Consider the following 17,928-nt stretch of genomic DNA (forward strand, 5'->3'; position numbering starts at 1 on the left):
AAGAAGGAAATAGGAATAATGGTTTAATTAATTTTTATCTTCTGCTCTCTGCATAGTGGCACCTAAGTCCCCACTGTGCTGTCTTTATCCTCTTGGGTTACTGCAGCTTACAGATAACCTACAACCTGTTAAATGACAAGGGAGATGACTTGACCAGTTTCCAGTTTTATTTTTAAAGTCTTATGCCATTGAATGTTTTCAGGAAGGGGCTGCTTCCTTGTTATGAAAATGAGAGTCTAGTTCATGACTGGGGCATGAAGGTGCTGCCAAAACACAAATAACAAACAACAGCAATGACTGTGCAGAAAGTTAAGAAACTTGTCTTCACCTCCAAAACAACATGCAAAGACTTTCCTGGGGAGTCTTCCGAGTGGCTGACAGTCTGGTTATTTGGACTTCTGCCACTTAAGTAAACAGTAGAGTCTTTTTTTGCTGTGAAGAATTTTCAAGTTACTTTGAAGAAAACAAATTGTTCAAATATGGAGTGAGCTCTTTACCACTGTGGGATCAGGAAAGTATCTCAAGGCAACATGTATCAAGCTTTCTTTGTAAGTGTTAGCCAGCAGGCACCAAATCAGACCCATGTCTTTTCTCACTGGTGATGCATGGAAGTGCTAGAGCATCTTTGCTGGTGAAGATTGTTAATGTTTCTCTAGGGGTAGTGGGTGACATGCTGGCTATTTTTAAGGAAGCTGTTGTGAGACCTCTGCTACAGAAATAATTTCAAAGCCATTAAGAGTGAGATAAATTAAGTTTGTGTGTGTTATGAGATGGTTAAGAAGTTAAGTGAGAGGGGACAAAGGCAATGGTGCATTCAACATGATGCTGATGCCCTCTCCTATGGATAAGGCTCAACCTAGACAAGACAGACATAATGTGAGTGGTGTGGAGGGAAGCAGCTGAAGCATTATCAATTAATATAAGCATCTCTGATTAAAGGCAGGTATTTGTCCTTTTAAGATTCCAGGCTAATCTTGCATACTGAGTTAAGAGTTTTGGTCAAAAGTTAATTTTTCCAGATGTGACTTGCAAGAAGTGCCCTTTGGAAGCAGATCTTGCTACAGGTACGCATGCCTTTATCAGCTGCAGATTAAATTACTGTAATGTATTGCATCTGGGCTATAAACTAAGCTCATTTGAAAACTGAAGGCAGTGCAGAATATGACTGCCTGTTTATTTAAGGTTACATTTCACAGAGGATGCACATTACTGCCAGTGTTCCAGTATCCACACTGCCCACCAATATATTTTTGGGTGGAGTTCAAGGCTGTGACTTTGAGTAGAGATACTCAAACATCAACTGTCTCAAAACACAATAGAGAAGGCTGCTGGTAGAGCAGTTTTCATGAGGAATCTGGGTCTGAGTCTACTTTCTGAACATTCTTCAAAGTCCACATTTTTGGTTTTGGGGAAGGCAGACTGATGGGATATGGTGGGATGTTTGGTTGGTGACTGTTATTAAAAGAGGTTTGGTGAATACTGGCAATCCATCAAGTATTAGTTTTAACTGCATAAAATACAGTAAACTTGGGATGAATGCTAAACACTGAAATTAATAAAATGAAAATAATCCTAAACAGATTTGAGTAAAAAAGGTAAGGGAGAGTGGAGGAAAAAATATAACTTCATACACATTCAACAAAAATTCCTTTCCACGTATGAAAAGAATCAACACTTTAAGGGACACTATCCAGGTTTATGCACTCCCCTGCCTTCAAAATTACTTTGAAAGGTTAGCTCTTCTCCCCTTCAATTTAGGAGATCAGGACTCCTCCAACTTGCTTTTGACAGTCAGTTCCAGGAGTGACATGTTATTAAAATATAATCCAACAGTTTGGCTGCACCAGATATAAAGCTGTGAACTACTATATACACATAGACACTATGATGGAATTTTAAATATCTCACCACTGAACGGACTGTTTCTGAATGAGATGCTGAGGAATCCTGACCTTAAAAACTATAGGAAAAAATTTAAAGGGAATAATTTTGATCTCACAAAACTTTGACATAATCCCTAAGCTTAATATATGTGTTTTCATTTCTATTTTACTAAAAGCACATCATATTTTATAATTTCAGTAGTGCATTTTCTACACATCTTTTTACATTTATGTTCTGTAAAAAATATATACCATGGCAGAAGGACAGAAGAAATTCTTGGGATACTCAGTAGCAAAACTTTTGCTAGATTCAGCCAAAACAAAATAACCAGCATCACACTCTATTTCAAATATATTTTCCAATTAAAATAAAGATATTAAATATGTATTTAACTTACAAAATAATATTTTAACATTTACTTCAAAATCATACATAATAAATGCCTTACAAAATCTTCTGTTTTTAAACATCTGAGCCCAATGCAATCAAATAAAACCAAACTGGATACGAGAAATCAAAACTCTTCATGTACATAAAATAAAATCAAAAGTCAATTCTGCAATTCCATTTTCTAAAACAATTGCTAACAACTCCAATATCAGTTTATTAATTTTCATTATTCAGTATCATGGTAATAGTCTGTGGTGGATCAAAGTAAACAGTTTTTTAAAAAACTTGATGACCTGAAAATAACCAGGGCATGGACGAATCCCTACATGCAATCCATCATCTTTTTACACAAAAACATTTGAGTGCACACATTCCTTCAACTCCAGATGGCATGTGCACCAAAAGGGATATAGAACTTCACCAATTCTTTATTCTGTGCCACTGTTTCTCCATTTTAAACTTATTCTGTATGCACATCCCACAGCTGCATTTTGACACCTGACCTCACTTCCAAAAGGTCTTAAAGTCTCCTCTGAATTATCTCATTTGTGATGCAATGCACACCCTATCATGTTTCTGCAAGGCTTTTAGGGCTCCGTCAGTCCCAAAGTAGGAAAGACCTATGTTAGTAATTAACATCTCTCTTGCATGCAGCCACACAACAAGGTACCCAGTGAGTCATCAAAGTAAATGGAAGGATTTATGCGGGTGAGGAGTTTTTTTAAGTGATTAAATTTTGAAACAATAAGCCTGCAGGCAGTTCATAGTTTTTTAATTTACATGCTTTTTCTTCATCTTGCATCTACTTACCGACATAGCTGCATGGTCATTGTTGTTATTCTGAGAAGGAAACCAGTAAGGCAATCAAAACAAAAAGTTAAAAAGTACTATCAACATCAGAAGAAATTCTGGCATCAGCAAAAGGGAAAAAAACTCTTCAGAAAACTTTTTGTTTATGGGTCTTGGTACTTAATTATTAATTACTAGAATTATTTTGTCATAGTTTACATGAATGAAAATATCTAGATTTAAGAAGGCATCATTTGCTATATAAAATTTTGATTTCATTAACACTCACAGAAGACAAAAATATTTTGCTAGATCAAACTGATACATTTTCTAAAATTCAAAGAAAGTAAAAATTCCTTGGAAAATGTAAGGAAAAAAGGTATCAGCAAATTTAAAACTATTATTGTGCAAAGAGAAACAAAAAGGTGAATAAACTGAAATAAGGGGACTGCATATGAACTTTGTATTTTTCAGTGGGAGTGAGTTGTATGTCAAAATAAAAATCCAAAGCAACATATTCCACAAATAATGTTTTCTGAGTTGATCTTCTAGAAAGTCTTAACTATAATAAGTAATTATATATTTATTAAATATTTAAAACAAAACTTAAATGGTTTCATAAAATATTTTCATTGTATACATTTAGCATCCCATCTACAAAGCACATGATTATCAATAAATTATTAATCTATTTCTTCAAGCAATACTTACTGAATGCTATAGGACAATGCAAGGCTAAATAAAGTCTCTGTTCCAGAAGTAATTTAATTTTTCAAAATTTTTACTATTAATGGTAATTGGATGGAATAACAAATATAAAAACATTTTCCTTTTTAAGCCTTTTATGCTAACATTGTTGCTAAAGTACTGTACACCTATGAGAACTTTAAGGAGAAACAGAACTAGAAAGACATCCCAGTTATGCCACAATTGCTATGAAAGCAAAGCCTCGTACCTTTACAATGCAGTACCTAGATGTAGTAACTTAGCTCATAGTGAGCCGGTTTTGTAATTACTACATTCAAACATGAAATAGTATAACTCCGTAAAAACAAATTTTTACATATTATATTCCATTTTTTTAAAGCAATGCTCCCATCAATGCAGACACATTTAAGTATATGTCCATATGCAAGCATGGCACATGTGCTCACAGAAGTCATTAGATTTTACCAAAAATGAAATAGGTTCTAATATCAGATTCCCAGGAATCACAATGTGACACATTCTGCAGTGCATACACATACCAAAGCATAGTCACGAGCAGATGGAGTCTAACCATCTCCCAACAGGCTGAACTTCACATCACGTCTGAATCAGGCTATGGAGAGATCATAGGATCATGGTGACCATGCCTCCAGGCTAGCAAACACCTGAATTATATTCTGCCTTGTTGTTATGTGGATACATAAGCAGTGGAGGATAAGGAAGTTTCCTGTACCTTCTTCTTTCCCTCACCATGCCCACAATCCAAGGAGCAAGACTTTGTTCTATTGTGTTTGGCTACAAATAGAACTATTAATATGGTATGTCTGAATATCTATAATATTTCTACTACCAATGCAATAAGGTGCCAATATTTCTTAAAGTAAAATGATGATGCTTTTATTTTGTTAATGAAAATTCATTCTTTCTAAAATTATCCCATCCAAAATTTTATATATGGCATATTGCAATCTAGCTTTGCTTAAGACATCAAAATCTCTATGATTAGCTTTATTTATGTTTTATTATCTTGTTAGATTATGAAAACGAGGCAGTTTTGTGGGCTTGTCAGTTGAAAATACCTTTATTATAAACATCCTTTTTAGAACAAATATTTTCTACTATTACAAATCAAACTCTGATACCAATGGTAAAGAAAAGCATTAAATACTACACCATTTTTGTACAACTCTCACATACTAATATTTACATACAGAGGTTTATGGAACAGTTTTCCACATTTTGTTGACTTGTTCACAAATCAATGAATCAACCAGATCAAGCCAATGTGTCATAGGTTATTCTATTAGAGGTACCAAGAATAAGAAAAAACGATATTTTATTTTATATTTGATTGGAACTGTAATACTGGATCAAACTGGTAGTCCATCTCGTTCAGTAGCCTGTCTAGTACAATGGCCAATATCAAATGCAAGAAACTCAAAGTAGGGAATTATAGAATAACCTGTTCATCAGGTGAAGTTTCTTCCTGATCTCAGCTAGAGGTTAGGTTATGCCCTAAAATATACATTAATATCCTTTCCATTCTTTTTATACAATTGTTAAGTGAAATAACTGCTTCTTTCCCATTCATTGCTACCATCTTGGCACAGAGAAGCAACTTCTTGCAAGGAACTGAAATGTAGCACCCCACCATGAGTGCAAACGACCAGAAACCATACATCAGTTATGACTAATGAGGCATAGTCCCCAAAAGAAGATTAGAAATGTTCCATATCCCTTGTATTTCAAACAGATATTAATCTTACGTGCCAAAAAGCAATACTTTAAGAGTGGGGAAAAAACAAAGACAGAGGAAAATCAAAGCTACTTTAATATAAGATTTGGAATATCAAATCTCTCCCTTTTCCAAAAGTTCTAATATCTTGTCTCCTCTACAAATGATGCTTCAGAGAAAAGCAAAAAAATCTCAAATTCCTTTTATCTACTGTAATTATACAGTACTATAATATGCATAGATTAAATTATTTTTTTGATTTAATGTCTAACCCAGAAAATCTTGACTAATATGAAATATATTTATTAAAGAATGTATAGCCATTCAGAGGCACTAAATATGGGTAAAACAATCACACATCAAACAGCAGGAGCAGGGAACAAGCTGAAGCACAATATAATGAATCCATGAAGGGTAGGTGTTTTGGGCCAAATTCTAACGTGGCACCGGTATAAACGGGAAGTAATTCCACTGATTTCCTTGGAGTTACTTTTTAAATTTTAGTTCAAACAGAGCTTTGGGTTTAAAATTTTAGATGCTGTTCAAACTCACATGCACAATATACATGGGTTGAATCAGTTTTTCATTCTGTCGGTCAGTGGACTTGTCCACAGAATTTGCAGGCATAAATAAAATAGATATAGCTTGAACCGCTCTAACCTGGCACCCTCGAGACCTCACCAATGCTGAAACAGATAATTTGTTGAACCACAGGAGGTCAATATTGTCTAGCAGCATTACCAATACGTCCACTGGTGGCTGTAAACAAACCTTATTGGACCGTGGGAAAATTGGATATACCCATGATAAATGGACACACCCATGACACACCCATGATAAATGGACATCTGGCTAGGTAAATTTATGCTGGCCTAGAGAGGTTCAACTTTTATTTGAAAATCTGGCCTGAAGTGACCTCTTAAAATCTAAAAAACAGTATGAAACTTTAGTAGTTTAGGTTTTTTTAAAAAGCTTAGAGATGTTGTATTTTATTTTGTTATTTGAAAGTAAAATATGTCACCAATATTTTAGAATCCTTGTTAATCATGATATATATATAACCTACACTGAATAATGCATCAGTTAAAATTTAAACAATATGAAATCATAGCTACCCTGCTAAAGTATTTACTTCAAATATATTTTCTTTCCAAATCAGAAAGAGTTAAAATTTAAAGAAAATAAAACCCTAGTCATTTGAAAACAAAGTCTGTTTTGTATACTTACAGGCAAGTGAGTAAAAACTTGAAATGTGCTTCTTAAGAAATTAATGAGGTCCATTAAGTATCCACTGGCTCTTCCATCAGGCTCAGACATTGTCCAATCATAATCGGCAAGCTGAATAAATTCATCAATTTTTTGGTTCAGTTTGGTATATATTTCTCCTTCTGCTGAATGTCTTGCATCCTGAAAAATAATCCAATACTGCATAATTATCAACTCAAAACTTTATTAAAATGGATATAAATGCCTGGACAGATGAGTCATTTAACAGAGCAGATGACCTTTTTTGGGAATCAATAAAACATTAATTAGTTTTAAAATCCATTTTGTAACCTGTGGTGTAAAAGCACAAAGTTGCCAGTGACAACTTAATTAAATCCTTGGTTTTGTAATTTTTTTAGAAGAATATCAACATAGTACCATTCTGAATATGGTTTTTCAGATACTATGATTATGTATACTATAAGGGTACCTCCACACTGCAGTGCTATTTCAGGACACTTCTGGTATCCTAAAATAGCTATTACGTGTCTCGACAGCATACCCATTATTTCGAAATATGTTTCAAAATAACGGAGGCGCTATTCCAACGTCTCTGTAAACCTCATTCCACAAGGCTTAAGGGACATTTTGGAATAGCTGTTTATTTCAAAATCTGGCACTATGTAGATAGCGCCAAATTATGGAATAAACTATTCTGAAACATACTCGAAAAAAGATACACAATTTGCACAGCTCAAATTGCGTAGCTTATTTCAAGCTAAGGGTGCAGTGTAGACGCACCCTAAAGGTGTTGATAAATCTCACTGCAGAGTAACATCATTATCCTGCAGACTTATCTAGGAGACTTGGAGTCAGAATAAAAAAAAAAAATCAGTCTGCTACTCTTCTTTCCACTGAAAATCTTTAACTCCATTTTGGAAAACTATAATGTAAATTAACTGGACAAGGAACAAATTTATTTGCCCACCTTTACAAAGGAAACCAATAATGAAAACCTAATTATCATATCTGTTATGGCTGAACGTCTAGGAATCTCAAGATTTTACAATAAAAATATACACCCTACAAATAAAAAATGCACATTTTATTAATCTGCATTTCCTCTTAATAAATATCAGTGTATAACACACCAGGTATCAGAATATATCATCCATTATCAATCTGTCCTCAGCAACATCTTTTTTTTTTCCATGTCAGTCATAAAACTCTGACTTTATCTTGCCAGAAGAGGTGTAAACATAGATTACTTGACAGCCACAAGGATGGTCCAGTGATTAAGGTCTTAGCCTGGAACCTGGAAGTTCCACATTCATTCCCTGGTCTATCCAAGACTTTCTACATGATCTTAGACAAATAACTTAGCCTCTGTGTGCCTCAGTCCCCATCTGTAAAATGGGGATAACAGCAACTTCTAACTTCACAAGAGTGTTGTGAAGATGAATAAATTAAAGACTGCAAGGTGCTCAGATACTATGTTAACAGGAGCCAAATATATATATAAGATAGATCCCAGAGCAGGTCATGTCCCACATAGCACCTGAACCTCTCATACAACTCATGTGTATGGGGGAGCGGGGAAATGGTGATTCTTTGAAATATGTTATCCACACAGACGCTACTCTTTGTGCACATGCATCCCAAGTGGACAAGATCAGACTGGGTCAAACATTGAAATCGACTAGGGCCATGCTTGTGCCTTGAGTGACACCTCAGCCCTCAATGCCCAGGGAACAGGATGGAGTGTCCACAACTGTCTCAGTTCCATTACCAATTAAAATCCCATAAAAGCAGCCCCTGATTAGCAGGGATAGAGGCCATTTTATGCAATCTGCATGCAAATCTCAAAGAACCATAGTTACTGGAGAGTAAATAACTGTTCTTTCTTCTTAGAATCGTTGTTCACATAGACTCCACTCTTTGTAACTAACAAGCAGTTGCCTGTTTGCTTGGAGATATTTAAGAGGTGCTGAGGAGTCCCTAAAACACAACAAATGGCCCTGGTAATCCTCAAGGGTTCTTCCCACTACATTTGGAAAAACTCATTGTGTTACCATGGGGATCAGGGCTATGTTTGGAGAAGGAAAAGTTTGCTATGTTCTTCTGAGGAAGAGGAAAATGAACGCTCATCTTTCCATAGTGGGGCAATCATCTCAGAAATGCCCTGTTCTGTCTTTCACTCGGCCATGAAGGGTGGTTTGGCAATAACCTATCAATAGTAAGCGACTCAATTGCAGATCCCTCAGAAAGGTCTCTATACCAAAACAAAAATCTTATGGATGACCACAGGCAGGGTTTCAGGTGGAACCACAATAATGGGCCTTGGAGCCAAAGTGGATGGTGCCAACATTGGGTCCTTGATGATGGTACCAAAGACCACATGGTCCTTTCTACATGAATCATCAGTGCCATCTTGGATTTCAGCATGGGCACATCAGGTTCAGATTTCATCTTCAAGATTTTAGAGGAGTGAGCCTTAGGGGAGGCTGCCACCTTTTTGGAAAAAGGCATTTGTACCCATCCTCATCCCTGGAGTCATGCTCTTTATAGCTGTTTACATCAGTTTAGTGCCCCATCTTTCATGTGTACTCTAACCATAGACCCACACAATAATTTTGTCCCACAACCTCACATCTGTCCCTTTATTTCCAGCTCACCTACAACTTTGGAAGCACTTTATTCCACCTTCCTATACCCAGATCTGGTGTTACAATATTAGAGAGAAGGAGAGGGGAGATGGAAGAGAGAAGAATGCAGAGGAACTGATATATTGCTCACAGGAGAGGAGGCGTAGAGACTGAGAACTGCTCTGAGCTACTGATTTCTTTCTGCTCTCACTTCCTCTTTCCTTTCTTGTAGGAATGGCATCTGCTGCTGCTTCTTCCCCCTCTCTTGAGCGCTCTCAGGGGAATGGGAAAAGTTTTCTTCAATAGCTGTGATTGTCTGCTCTTTCCCAAAAGGCATGGAAGTGGGCAAGACAGGCTGAGAGTTTTTCTTCCTGCGTAATCTGAAAACTGAAATAAAGTTGGAGCATCTGACATCACAGGGAGACTAGCTCCAACAGAAGCCAGATCTCTGTTACTCTGGAATTAGGCAACAATGGACTCTCTCTCTGTTTTTGTCAGGTGAATGGGCAAGTAGAATCTAATAAGGCTGCTCTAACTTGCTATTGCAGGGATAGTAAAATAGATGAACTGCTAAAAACTGGCAGGACAATGACATAATAATGCTAAAACAACAGAAAGGAGGTATGGGAGAAAAGGCGGTATAAGATGACTGTGTAAAAATGGTAGTTGTTCCCATTGTGAAGAAAGGAAATCCTGCCAATACAATAATTAGAGCGGTATAAGTTTATGATTGGGACCCAGAAAAATCACGAAGTAAATGTCAACAATTAAAGACAATTTTAGAGGAAGAAGTGAAATGAGGAAGAGTGTGGCTTCGGACTTGGCCTTAGCTCTGACAGTTAATGAAAAAAGCAAAAATTGAAATTAAAGATGTTTGACTTTACAAAGGCATTTGATTCAGGGAAGCTTTGTGGAAAGTATCAAAATCATCTTGAGTTCCTGATAAGATAACTGCAGTTATAAAACTAGATGCAAAGATTCCTGCAATGTCATAAGAACTGGTGAGGACTAAAGCAACTGGTTTGAGTCAAAGTTTGATGTAAGAGAAGAGGGCATAGAATTACAGTCAAAGTTCATCATGTAATTAAACTGGATATGAAGAACATTAGAATAAGTTAGAGGATGTAACACTGTATGATCTAGAGTTAAGGTCCTCAGCTTGTACAGATGACATTGCACAACTGGCAGACATGTTTGCCTTAATGATGATACTCTTCACTCTCCTTGAAAATTGGTGTCGTCAATTTTATAACGATCATTGTATCTTTGAAAAGGGACTATAGATAAAGTGCAGTATCTAAGTAATAGAACAAGCAGAATCTTGTGAATACCTAGGACACTTGATCAGTGTGGACAGTTCCATCAAGGATGAGGTACAAAGTAATATGCTTTAAGTACAAGTGCTGCACAGAAATGGCTGAAATTATGGACTGATACAAACATTATATTTGGTACTAAAGCGAAAATGTATCAAACCAATGCGCACTCAGTATTACTGTGTGGTCTGGAAGCAGCTGCATTATGTGAAACAGACCTCAGAAGGCTTGAAGTAGAGGGGAAGGTACGTTTTTTGAAAGATGGTAGCTATAAAGTGGAATGATTTTAAGATAAATGAAGAAGTTAGAATGTGGATGTGAAATCAGGCTACAGTATTAAAGTGATGGGGACACTGCAGAAGACGAGCAGATGGCAGGATACCAAAGTAAATAATGCTAGTTCAATGTAGAGGCCAACCACTAACTAGATGATGGGACGTCATAGGCAGGGACATAACCATGCTAGGGATAATGGAAGAACAAGCCATTGTCAAGAATGAATGATGACTCTATACTGTTCCAAGCATCTCCAAAAAATGCTCCAGGATGAAAGTGAAAAAAGCTCTCACCTACATATGCAGATTTTCATTAGAACAATATTTTTCTCTGAATGACAGAATCTCATTGTTTCCATGAAATAAGTTCTTTGCTTAAGAGTTTCCTTGGGGAACTTTAAATGGGGGGAAAAGTCATAACTAAATATTCTATGCACACTTAATTCTACCCTTTTGCTTGTAGTTATTAAGTATTTGCTCTTCCTCCATTCAGGCCCAGACTGGTCAAGTCAGACAAACCAATATTCAAGTTGGCAGCAAAACTCCAACTGATTTAAAAAGAAACAGGATTAGGCCCTAGTTTCGGACATGCCAATATGGTATTTTGTTGTTTCATCACATGATATTGAACAATATGGCATACAGCTTTGCCCAAAACTTATGTAGGTGCAGAGAAAAACCTAATAAAAACAAGTAGTAATAACACAGGTAAATGTATATTACATAGGTATTATTCAATTGTCAGATTATATAAATCAAATGACACACAACTAAATTTACCGTTCTATTCCCTGCACAATTTTCTTATTCATTAGAATACAAGGCACATGAATTGAGTATCTTAATTTCTCTTACATTTACAGTTCTTTGCTTAAGAGTTTCCTTGGGGAACTTTAAATGGGGGGGAAAAGCATTTACTCAACGTGTAAAAATGTCAAATGAAAACTTATCCTAAAATGGCATTTTATGATCAAAACAACCAGTAAAAGCATCAAACAGCTCTCTTAATTTGACATTTAAGAGTCTAGCAACTTGTTAAAATGTCAAAGTATTATATTGACATTTACTATTTTGTAGATTGTTATGATTGTAAAAACACCAGTTAATGATAAACCTTTACTTGGTCTTTACATTTAATTCATAATAATCTGTAAAAACAAGAACTGCATGTTAACTATTGCAGGAATGAGCTTCCTGAACCTAGTGTGACTGATGGTTTGAAAAAAGCAGGCACTGAGGGATTGGTTGTAGCCTACTGCCTGATAACTGGATCTAACAGATGGCACAGGTCTATTTAAACAGTTACAGCTCCATTCCCCCTTTTTGTCTCTTGCAGCCAGATTTTGGTTACACCTACCTATTTTGTTTTGGTTATCAAGTTACAATAGCAGTAGTGGCTGCTAATATTATAACAACTCCATATTCTCACCCAGGTAAAATATTGAACACACCAGCCATTAGGCGGTAATCTAGTCCACTCAAAAGGCAAAGTTTAGTTTTCAGAAATATTGCTGTGATCCCAAAGGATAAATCAAACAGGTGTGATTTATGAGTGTTTAGTAACGGAGCAATTCTCAGAGGAAGGAAAAATCCCCTCAACTCTCTTTCATTTGAGTATCAGAATGTTAACAAGAGACTTCTGGGAGCCCCCAAAACTCCTACGCACCATCTGAACAGTCAGTTGGATGGGAAGGACTGATTTCTTTAATGGCTTTGCTCTGCTCTTTTCTTTGTGAGAGGTCCCGGGGGCAGCTCTTCCATAGTATGGAGCATCATATGTAGTATACTGTAGGATTCCATTTTATCACCATCCCCTTCAACATTTGAATGGGGTCATTAGGAAATGTAGGGCTTGACTACATAGGGAGTTCATTTTGAAATAGCTCCTAATTAACTCCCTGTGTGGATGCTCAGATACTGCAATGAGAATGCCTTAGTCTGAATTACTTTAATCCACTAGATTCAATAATGTGAAATAAAGCATTCCTATCGCAGAATAAGAGCACCCACATTGGGAGTTAATAACTTTAAATTCACACCCTACCTTAAGATGAATTAACTTCTCAATGTAGACAATCCCGTAGTGAAGGGATAGGCAATATTATGGAGGCAGTTCACCAGGTTTAGCCCCTTGTGGTCTGCTGCTGCTATATTTATCTGAACAACCACACGTACCAATGATCGGGGGTCCTGTTGGCTGCAGATCGCAGTTTCCAGCCAATGGGATTGGCATGAAGCTGCACAGACCAGGAAATCGCTTCCCACATCTCCCATTGGTTGAGAACAGTGATCCATGGCCAACAGGAACGGTCATCAACAGTACCTGAGGCTGTGAAGGTAAATATAGAAGTGGGGGCTCACCAGGAGCAAACCATGGCACTCCGCATCCAGCAGGTGGACCAGTATTACCCACCCCTGCCTTCATGAGAGACATAGGTTTCAATATGCTGATGACACTCAGCTTTATGTATATATCTTGTCTAACCCAGACTGAACCACTCACCTACTATCTGAATTAATCACTTCCTAAAAAATTCAAATAGATATACATGAAAGTGACATCATGAAGAGAAATAGGTAACCCTCTAAAAGGCTAAATGTGGAATACATTTTAAGAAAATAAGAATGGCTTTCTGAGTTAGTCCAATGGTCCACTTAGCTCAATATCATGTCTTCCAGCAGTGGCCAGCTACAGATGCTTCAGAGAGAGTGAAGACAACAGGGAAATTTATCAAGTGAGCTGTCCTCTGTTGTCCAGTCCCATCTTCTGGCAATCAGAGGTTTAGGGACACCCAGAGCATGGAGTTGTGTCCTTGAGCATCTTGACTAATAGCCATTAATAGGCCTATCCTCCATATCAGCGTTTCCCAGTTTTATTTGGCCATGGAACCCTTTTAAACTTGAAAGAATTTTGCAGAACCCCTAGTAACAGTCTTATATATGGAGCTGAAAAAGTAGACCACAAATAAATAAGGATAATAATAAACAAATGCTAAACAAGGTCATGAGATCAACATTTAGTTTAACTGCACATATTTAAAAACAAAAATCACATTTAATGTGTACAATCCATTAACAGTGATATATAACAGACGATTGCACCACTCATTGCGCATGCAGTGCTGAGTAGTAACATCATCATCCCCACTCTCTGGTTAAGCTGTCATTTCACAGTGACACTTATCGTGGCAAGCACAAGTGAAAATTGTTTACAATAAAATTAATAAATGCTTAAATATTAATTTTTTTAAATCATAAAATGTTATTGTAATGGAATTTTTTCACGGAACCCTTATTTTCATTTCATGGAACCCCGGGGTTCCACGGAACACCATTTGGGAAACACTGCTCCATATAATTATTAATTTTTGAACCCAGTTATATTTTTGTTATTCACAAACAACACATATTGACTCTATGTTGTGTGAAGAAATACTTCCCTATGTTTGTTTTAAACCTACTGTCTATTACTTTCATTGGGCTACCCCTAGTTCTTGTGTTATGTGAAAGAGTAAATAACACTTCCTTATTCACTTTCACCACACCATTCATGATTTTATAGACCTCTATCATATATTTCCCCCCTCCCGCATCATCAACTTTCCAAGCTGAATAGTTCCAGTCTCTTCATCTGGAAGTTATTCCATATCACTAATCATTTTTTCTGCCTCTACACAGTGAACATTTTCAAAGATCTATGCACAAGAAGTCTGAGATTGCTTTCATAAGTAGTAACAGCTACTTTAGATCCCATCATTTTGTATGTATCATTGGGATTATGTTTCCAATATGCATTACTGTGCATTTATCGACATAGAATTTCATCTGCCATTTTCTTAATCAGTTATCCAGTTTTGTGAAATCGCCTTATAATTCTTTGCAGTCTGCTTTGGGCTTCACTTTCGTGAATACTTTATTATTGGCATCCAAATTTGCCACCTCACTGTTTACCCTTTTTTCCAAGTACTTTGTGAATATACTGAACATTACAAATCCCTGTATACATCCTTGAGGGACCTCAATATTTATCTTAATCCACTGTGAAAACTAGCTGTTTATTCCTATTCTTTGTTTCCCATCTTTTAATCAGTTACTGAGCCATGCGAAGACCTTCATTCTTATTCTAGGACTCCTTATTTTGCTTAAGTCTTTGGTATAGGACCATGTCAAAGGCTTTCTGAAAGTCCAAGTATTCTATATCCACTGGATCAATCTTGTCCACATGTTAGTAGTCTTCCCAAAAGAATTGTAATAGATTGTTGAGGCCTGATTGCCACTTACAAAAGCTATGTTGACTCTTCCCCAACAAAATATGTACATCTATGTGTTTGACAATTCTGTTCTATCATTCTATATTATAGTTTAAGACAAATTTGCCTGATCCTATAGTCAGTCTTACTGGCCTGTAATTGCTAAGATCACCTCAGGAGTCTTTTTTGTAAATCAGCATCACAGTAGCTATTTGTCAGTCATCTGATATAGAAGCTGATTTAAAAACCAGGTTACATACCACAGTTAGTACAGGTTGGACCTCTCTGGTCTGGCATCATAGGGACTTCCCAGACAAGAGAATTTTCCAGACCAGGGGACATCTCCTGCCACTGGCCCCCAAGCCCATCATCTGCTGCTGGCAGGCTGCCCCAGGAGGCAAACCTGTCTTGCCCTCCCACCACCACCCCAGACCTGGCTGGGCTGTTTGCCCAGTTACTGCTGGCTCCCTAGATGGCACAGGCTCTGCCTCCTGCCATGAGGCTCTATTTTTGTGTATCCATGAAGCTGTGGCTCCAACCTCAATCTCATGCAGCCTCAGCTCTGGCCCCATGCAGCCAGGGAAAGTCGAGGGCTCTGACCCCAGCCCCACACAGCTGGGAAAAGCCACGTGACTCCAGTCCCATCCCACGTACCCCCAATTCGACCATACACAGTTGGAAGAAGCTGCAGGGCTCTGTCCCTGTCCCCACACAGCTCCGCCTCATCCCCACACAGCTGGGGGTAGCTGCAGGACTCTGACCCTGGCCCCACGCTCCCAGGGGCTGCTGGAGGGCTCTGGCCCTAGTCCCATGCTGCCAACTCTGATGTCCCGCCCGGCTGGCCCTCCTGCCCTTAGGCTCCCGGACTCTCTGCTCTAGGAGCATCTGAGGTCCTGCTGGACCACGGATGTTGCCGGACCAGAGAATGCCGGATTTTAGAGATACAACCTGTAGTTCTGCAATTTCATATCTGAATTCCTTCAGAACTCTTGAATTAATACCATTTGGTCCTGGTAACTTTTTACAGTTTAATTTATCAATTTGTTTCCAAACCTCCTCCCTGACTCCTCCACCCTAAAAAGGATGAGAGATATGTGAATCTCCCTTAGAAATTTCTACATTGCTGAGGTTGTATTTTTAAACATTAACACATAGGGTTCAGGCACTTATAAACCTATCTTATGGAATGTAAGTAAGATCAATAAGAGTAACAAAGAAAACGATATTCTTCATCACTTAAAATGTATGGGATTTGATATAATTTACCTCCAAGAGATGTATTTAATAACAATGGTACATACCAAATTGCAGAATGGTTGAAGTGAGGTATATGAAGTTTTTCATAAAAAGAAAAAGGGATTAATCAAAAAAGGATTTTCCTGTATATGTGAAGCATGTTATATTAAAATGTGGTTCCCCAGGGAAAAAATAATACTTTTATGTCATGCTGAGGAGAGAGACCATACAGAGTATCTTATAATCTTGTTGCCTGTGTTTATAGTTAATTCTATTATATTTTTTCCGGTGCTTAGATACCATAGTGATAGGCACAGTATGAGCACCTAGATAATTAAAAGAAGTACATCTTGCTCTATACACAAGAAATTATATTGTTGTTGTCTAAATCCCAAATAAAAAAGTTACAACACATGTAAATTAATATTCCTTGAATTTACTATGTACAGTACACTCCAGATAGAGTACAAATGAGTACTTAGTAAATCGATACCTGACCATAACATGGACAAGAAAAAAGATACTGACAAAGACTGAAATGAAGAATAAGAAAAATTCATCATTGAAGTTCTCGAGACAAGATGGATGAGAATATATTTTATTGGATCTTTTGTTTAAATGATAGACAAGCTGCCAAGCTTACTCAGAGCTCTTCAGCTGGAAAGTGTGTCTCTCTCACCAAAAGGAGTCGCTTCAGTAAAAGAGGTTACCTGCCCACTTTGTCCCTTTAAAATCCAAGGACCAACAGGGTTACAGCAACAGTGTAGCACTGAAATTCTATTTATTGTGTAGGGAAAGTGAGAGACCATGACAGAGTCCTTCCATTAAAAGCAAAAGGCTTGCCCACCAGTCAAAACAGTCAACTAACATAATCTTCCTAATTCTAACTTCAGTCAAAAGACTTCCATAGCAGGAGAACAGAAAAATATGAAAGAGATAACACAATTTGAGAAGCAATCTCATTTCCCATAAATAATTTCCCCTTGTTTTGGGTTTTCTCATCCCCATCCTACACCAAATATTAAGATAACATCTTTACAGTCTGTGAATTCAGCAAACATTAAGACTTAGGAAGGATTCCCGTGTGGAGCTGCCAAAAAAGCTTACATTCCATCCCTATTTTGCTCCAATGTGACTTAGTGAACAATTTATTTAGCAAGACATAATTTTAAAGATTGAAAGTTAGAGCCAGAGAATGACATTGCACTATAACCAGCCTTCTCTGTCAAAGAGCTAATCAGCCCTCAGACACAGAAAAAAGAGGCATCATCCCATATGCATCCCTGAAGGTTTAAAGCTTTCTCTTGCCTGCTTGACACTCTGAAGAAGATTTGGCTGATTTAATTAGTTCTGAATGAGAAACATGGTCAGGAGAAAGCAGAATAGAAAAAATAGTTGGTGTGATGAAGTTTAACATGATCAGTTCTGCCTAAGAAATGTTGGAAGGGGAATCATCCCAAGAAAAGCAGCTTAGCAGCTCACAATTCTGACATA

At 37.2% G+C, this 17,928-nt stretch overlaps 1 protein-coding gene across 7 annotated transcripts in view; it reads right to left on the reverse strand.

Annotated features, from left to right (window-relative positions):
* Positions 1-17,928, reverse strand: part of EXOC6 (exocyst complex component 6) — a 219,444-nt gene that overhangs the window by 71,420 nt on the left and 130,096 nt on the right. For 5 of the 7 annotated variants that reach the window (XM_025179786.3, XM_089780169.1, XM_075935162.2 and 2 more), the window contains 2 exons: positions 6,734-6,913; positions 3,085-3,114 (listed from right to left, as the gene is read on the reverse strand). In XM_025179786.3, coding sequence (XP_025035571.1) covers positions 3,085-3,114; positions 6,734-6,913 — 210 coding nt within the window. The remainder of the gene's footprint in view (positions 1-3,084; positions 3,115-6,733; positions 6,914-17,928) is intronic. The other 2 variants (XM_006113178.5, XM_006113179.5) reach the window with 1 other exon arrangement.

The sequence above is a fragment of the Pelodiscus sinensis genome, chromosome 8, assembly GCF_052426305.1.
Source record: "Pelodiscus sinensis isolate ZL-2025 chromosome 8, ASM5242630v1, whole genome shotgun sequence".
Classification (NCBI taxonomy): Eukaryota; Metazoa; Chordata; order Testudines; family Trionychidae; genus Pelodiscus; species Pelodiscus sinensis.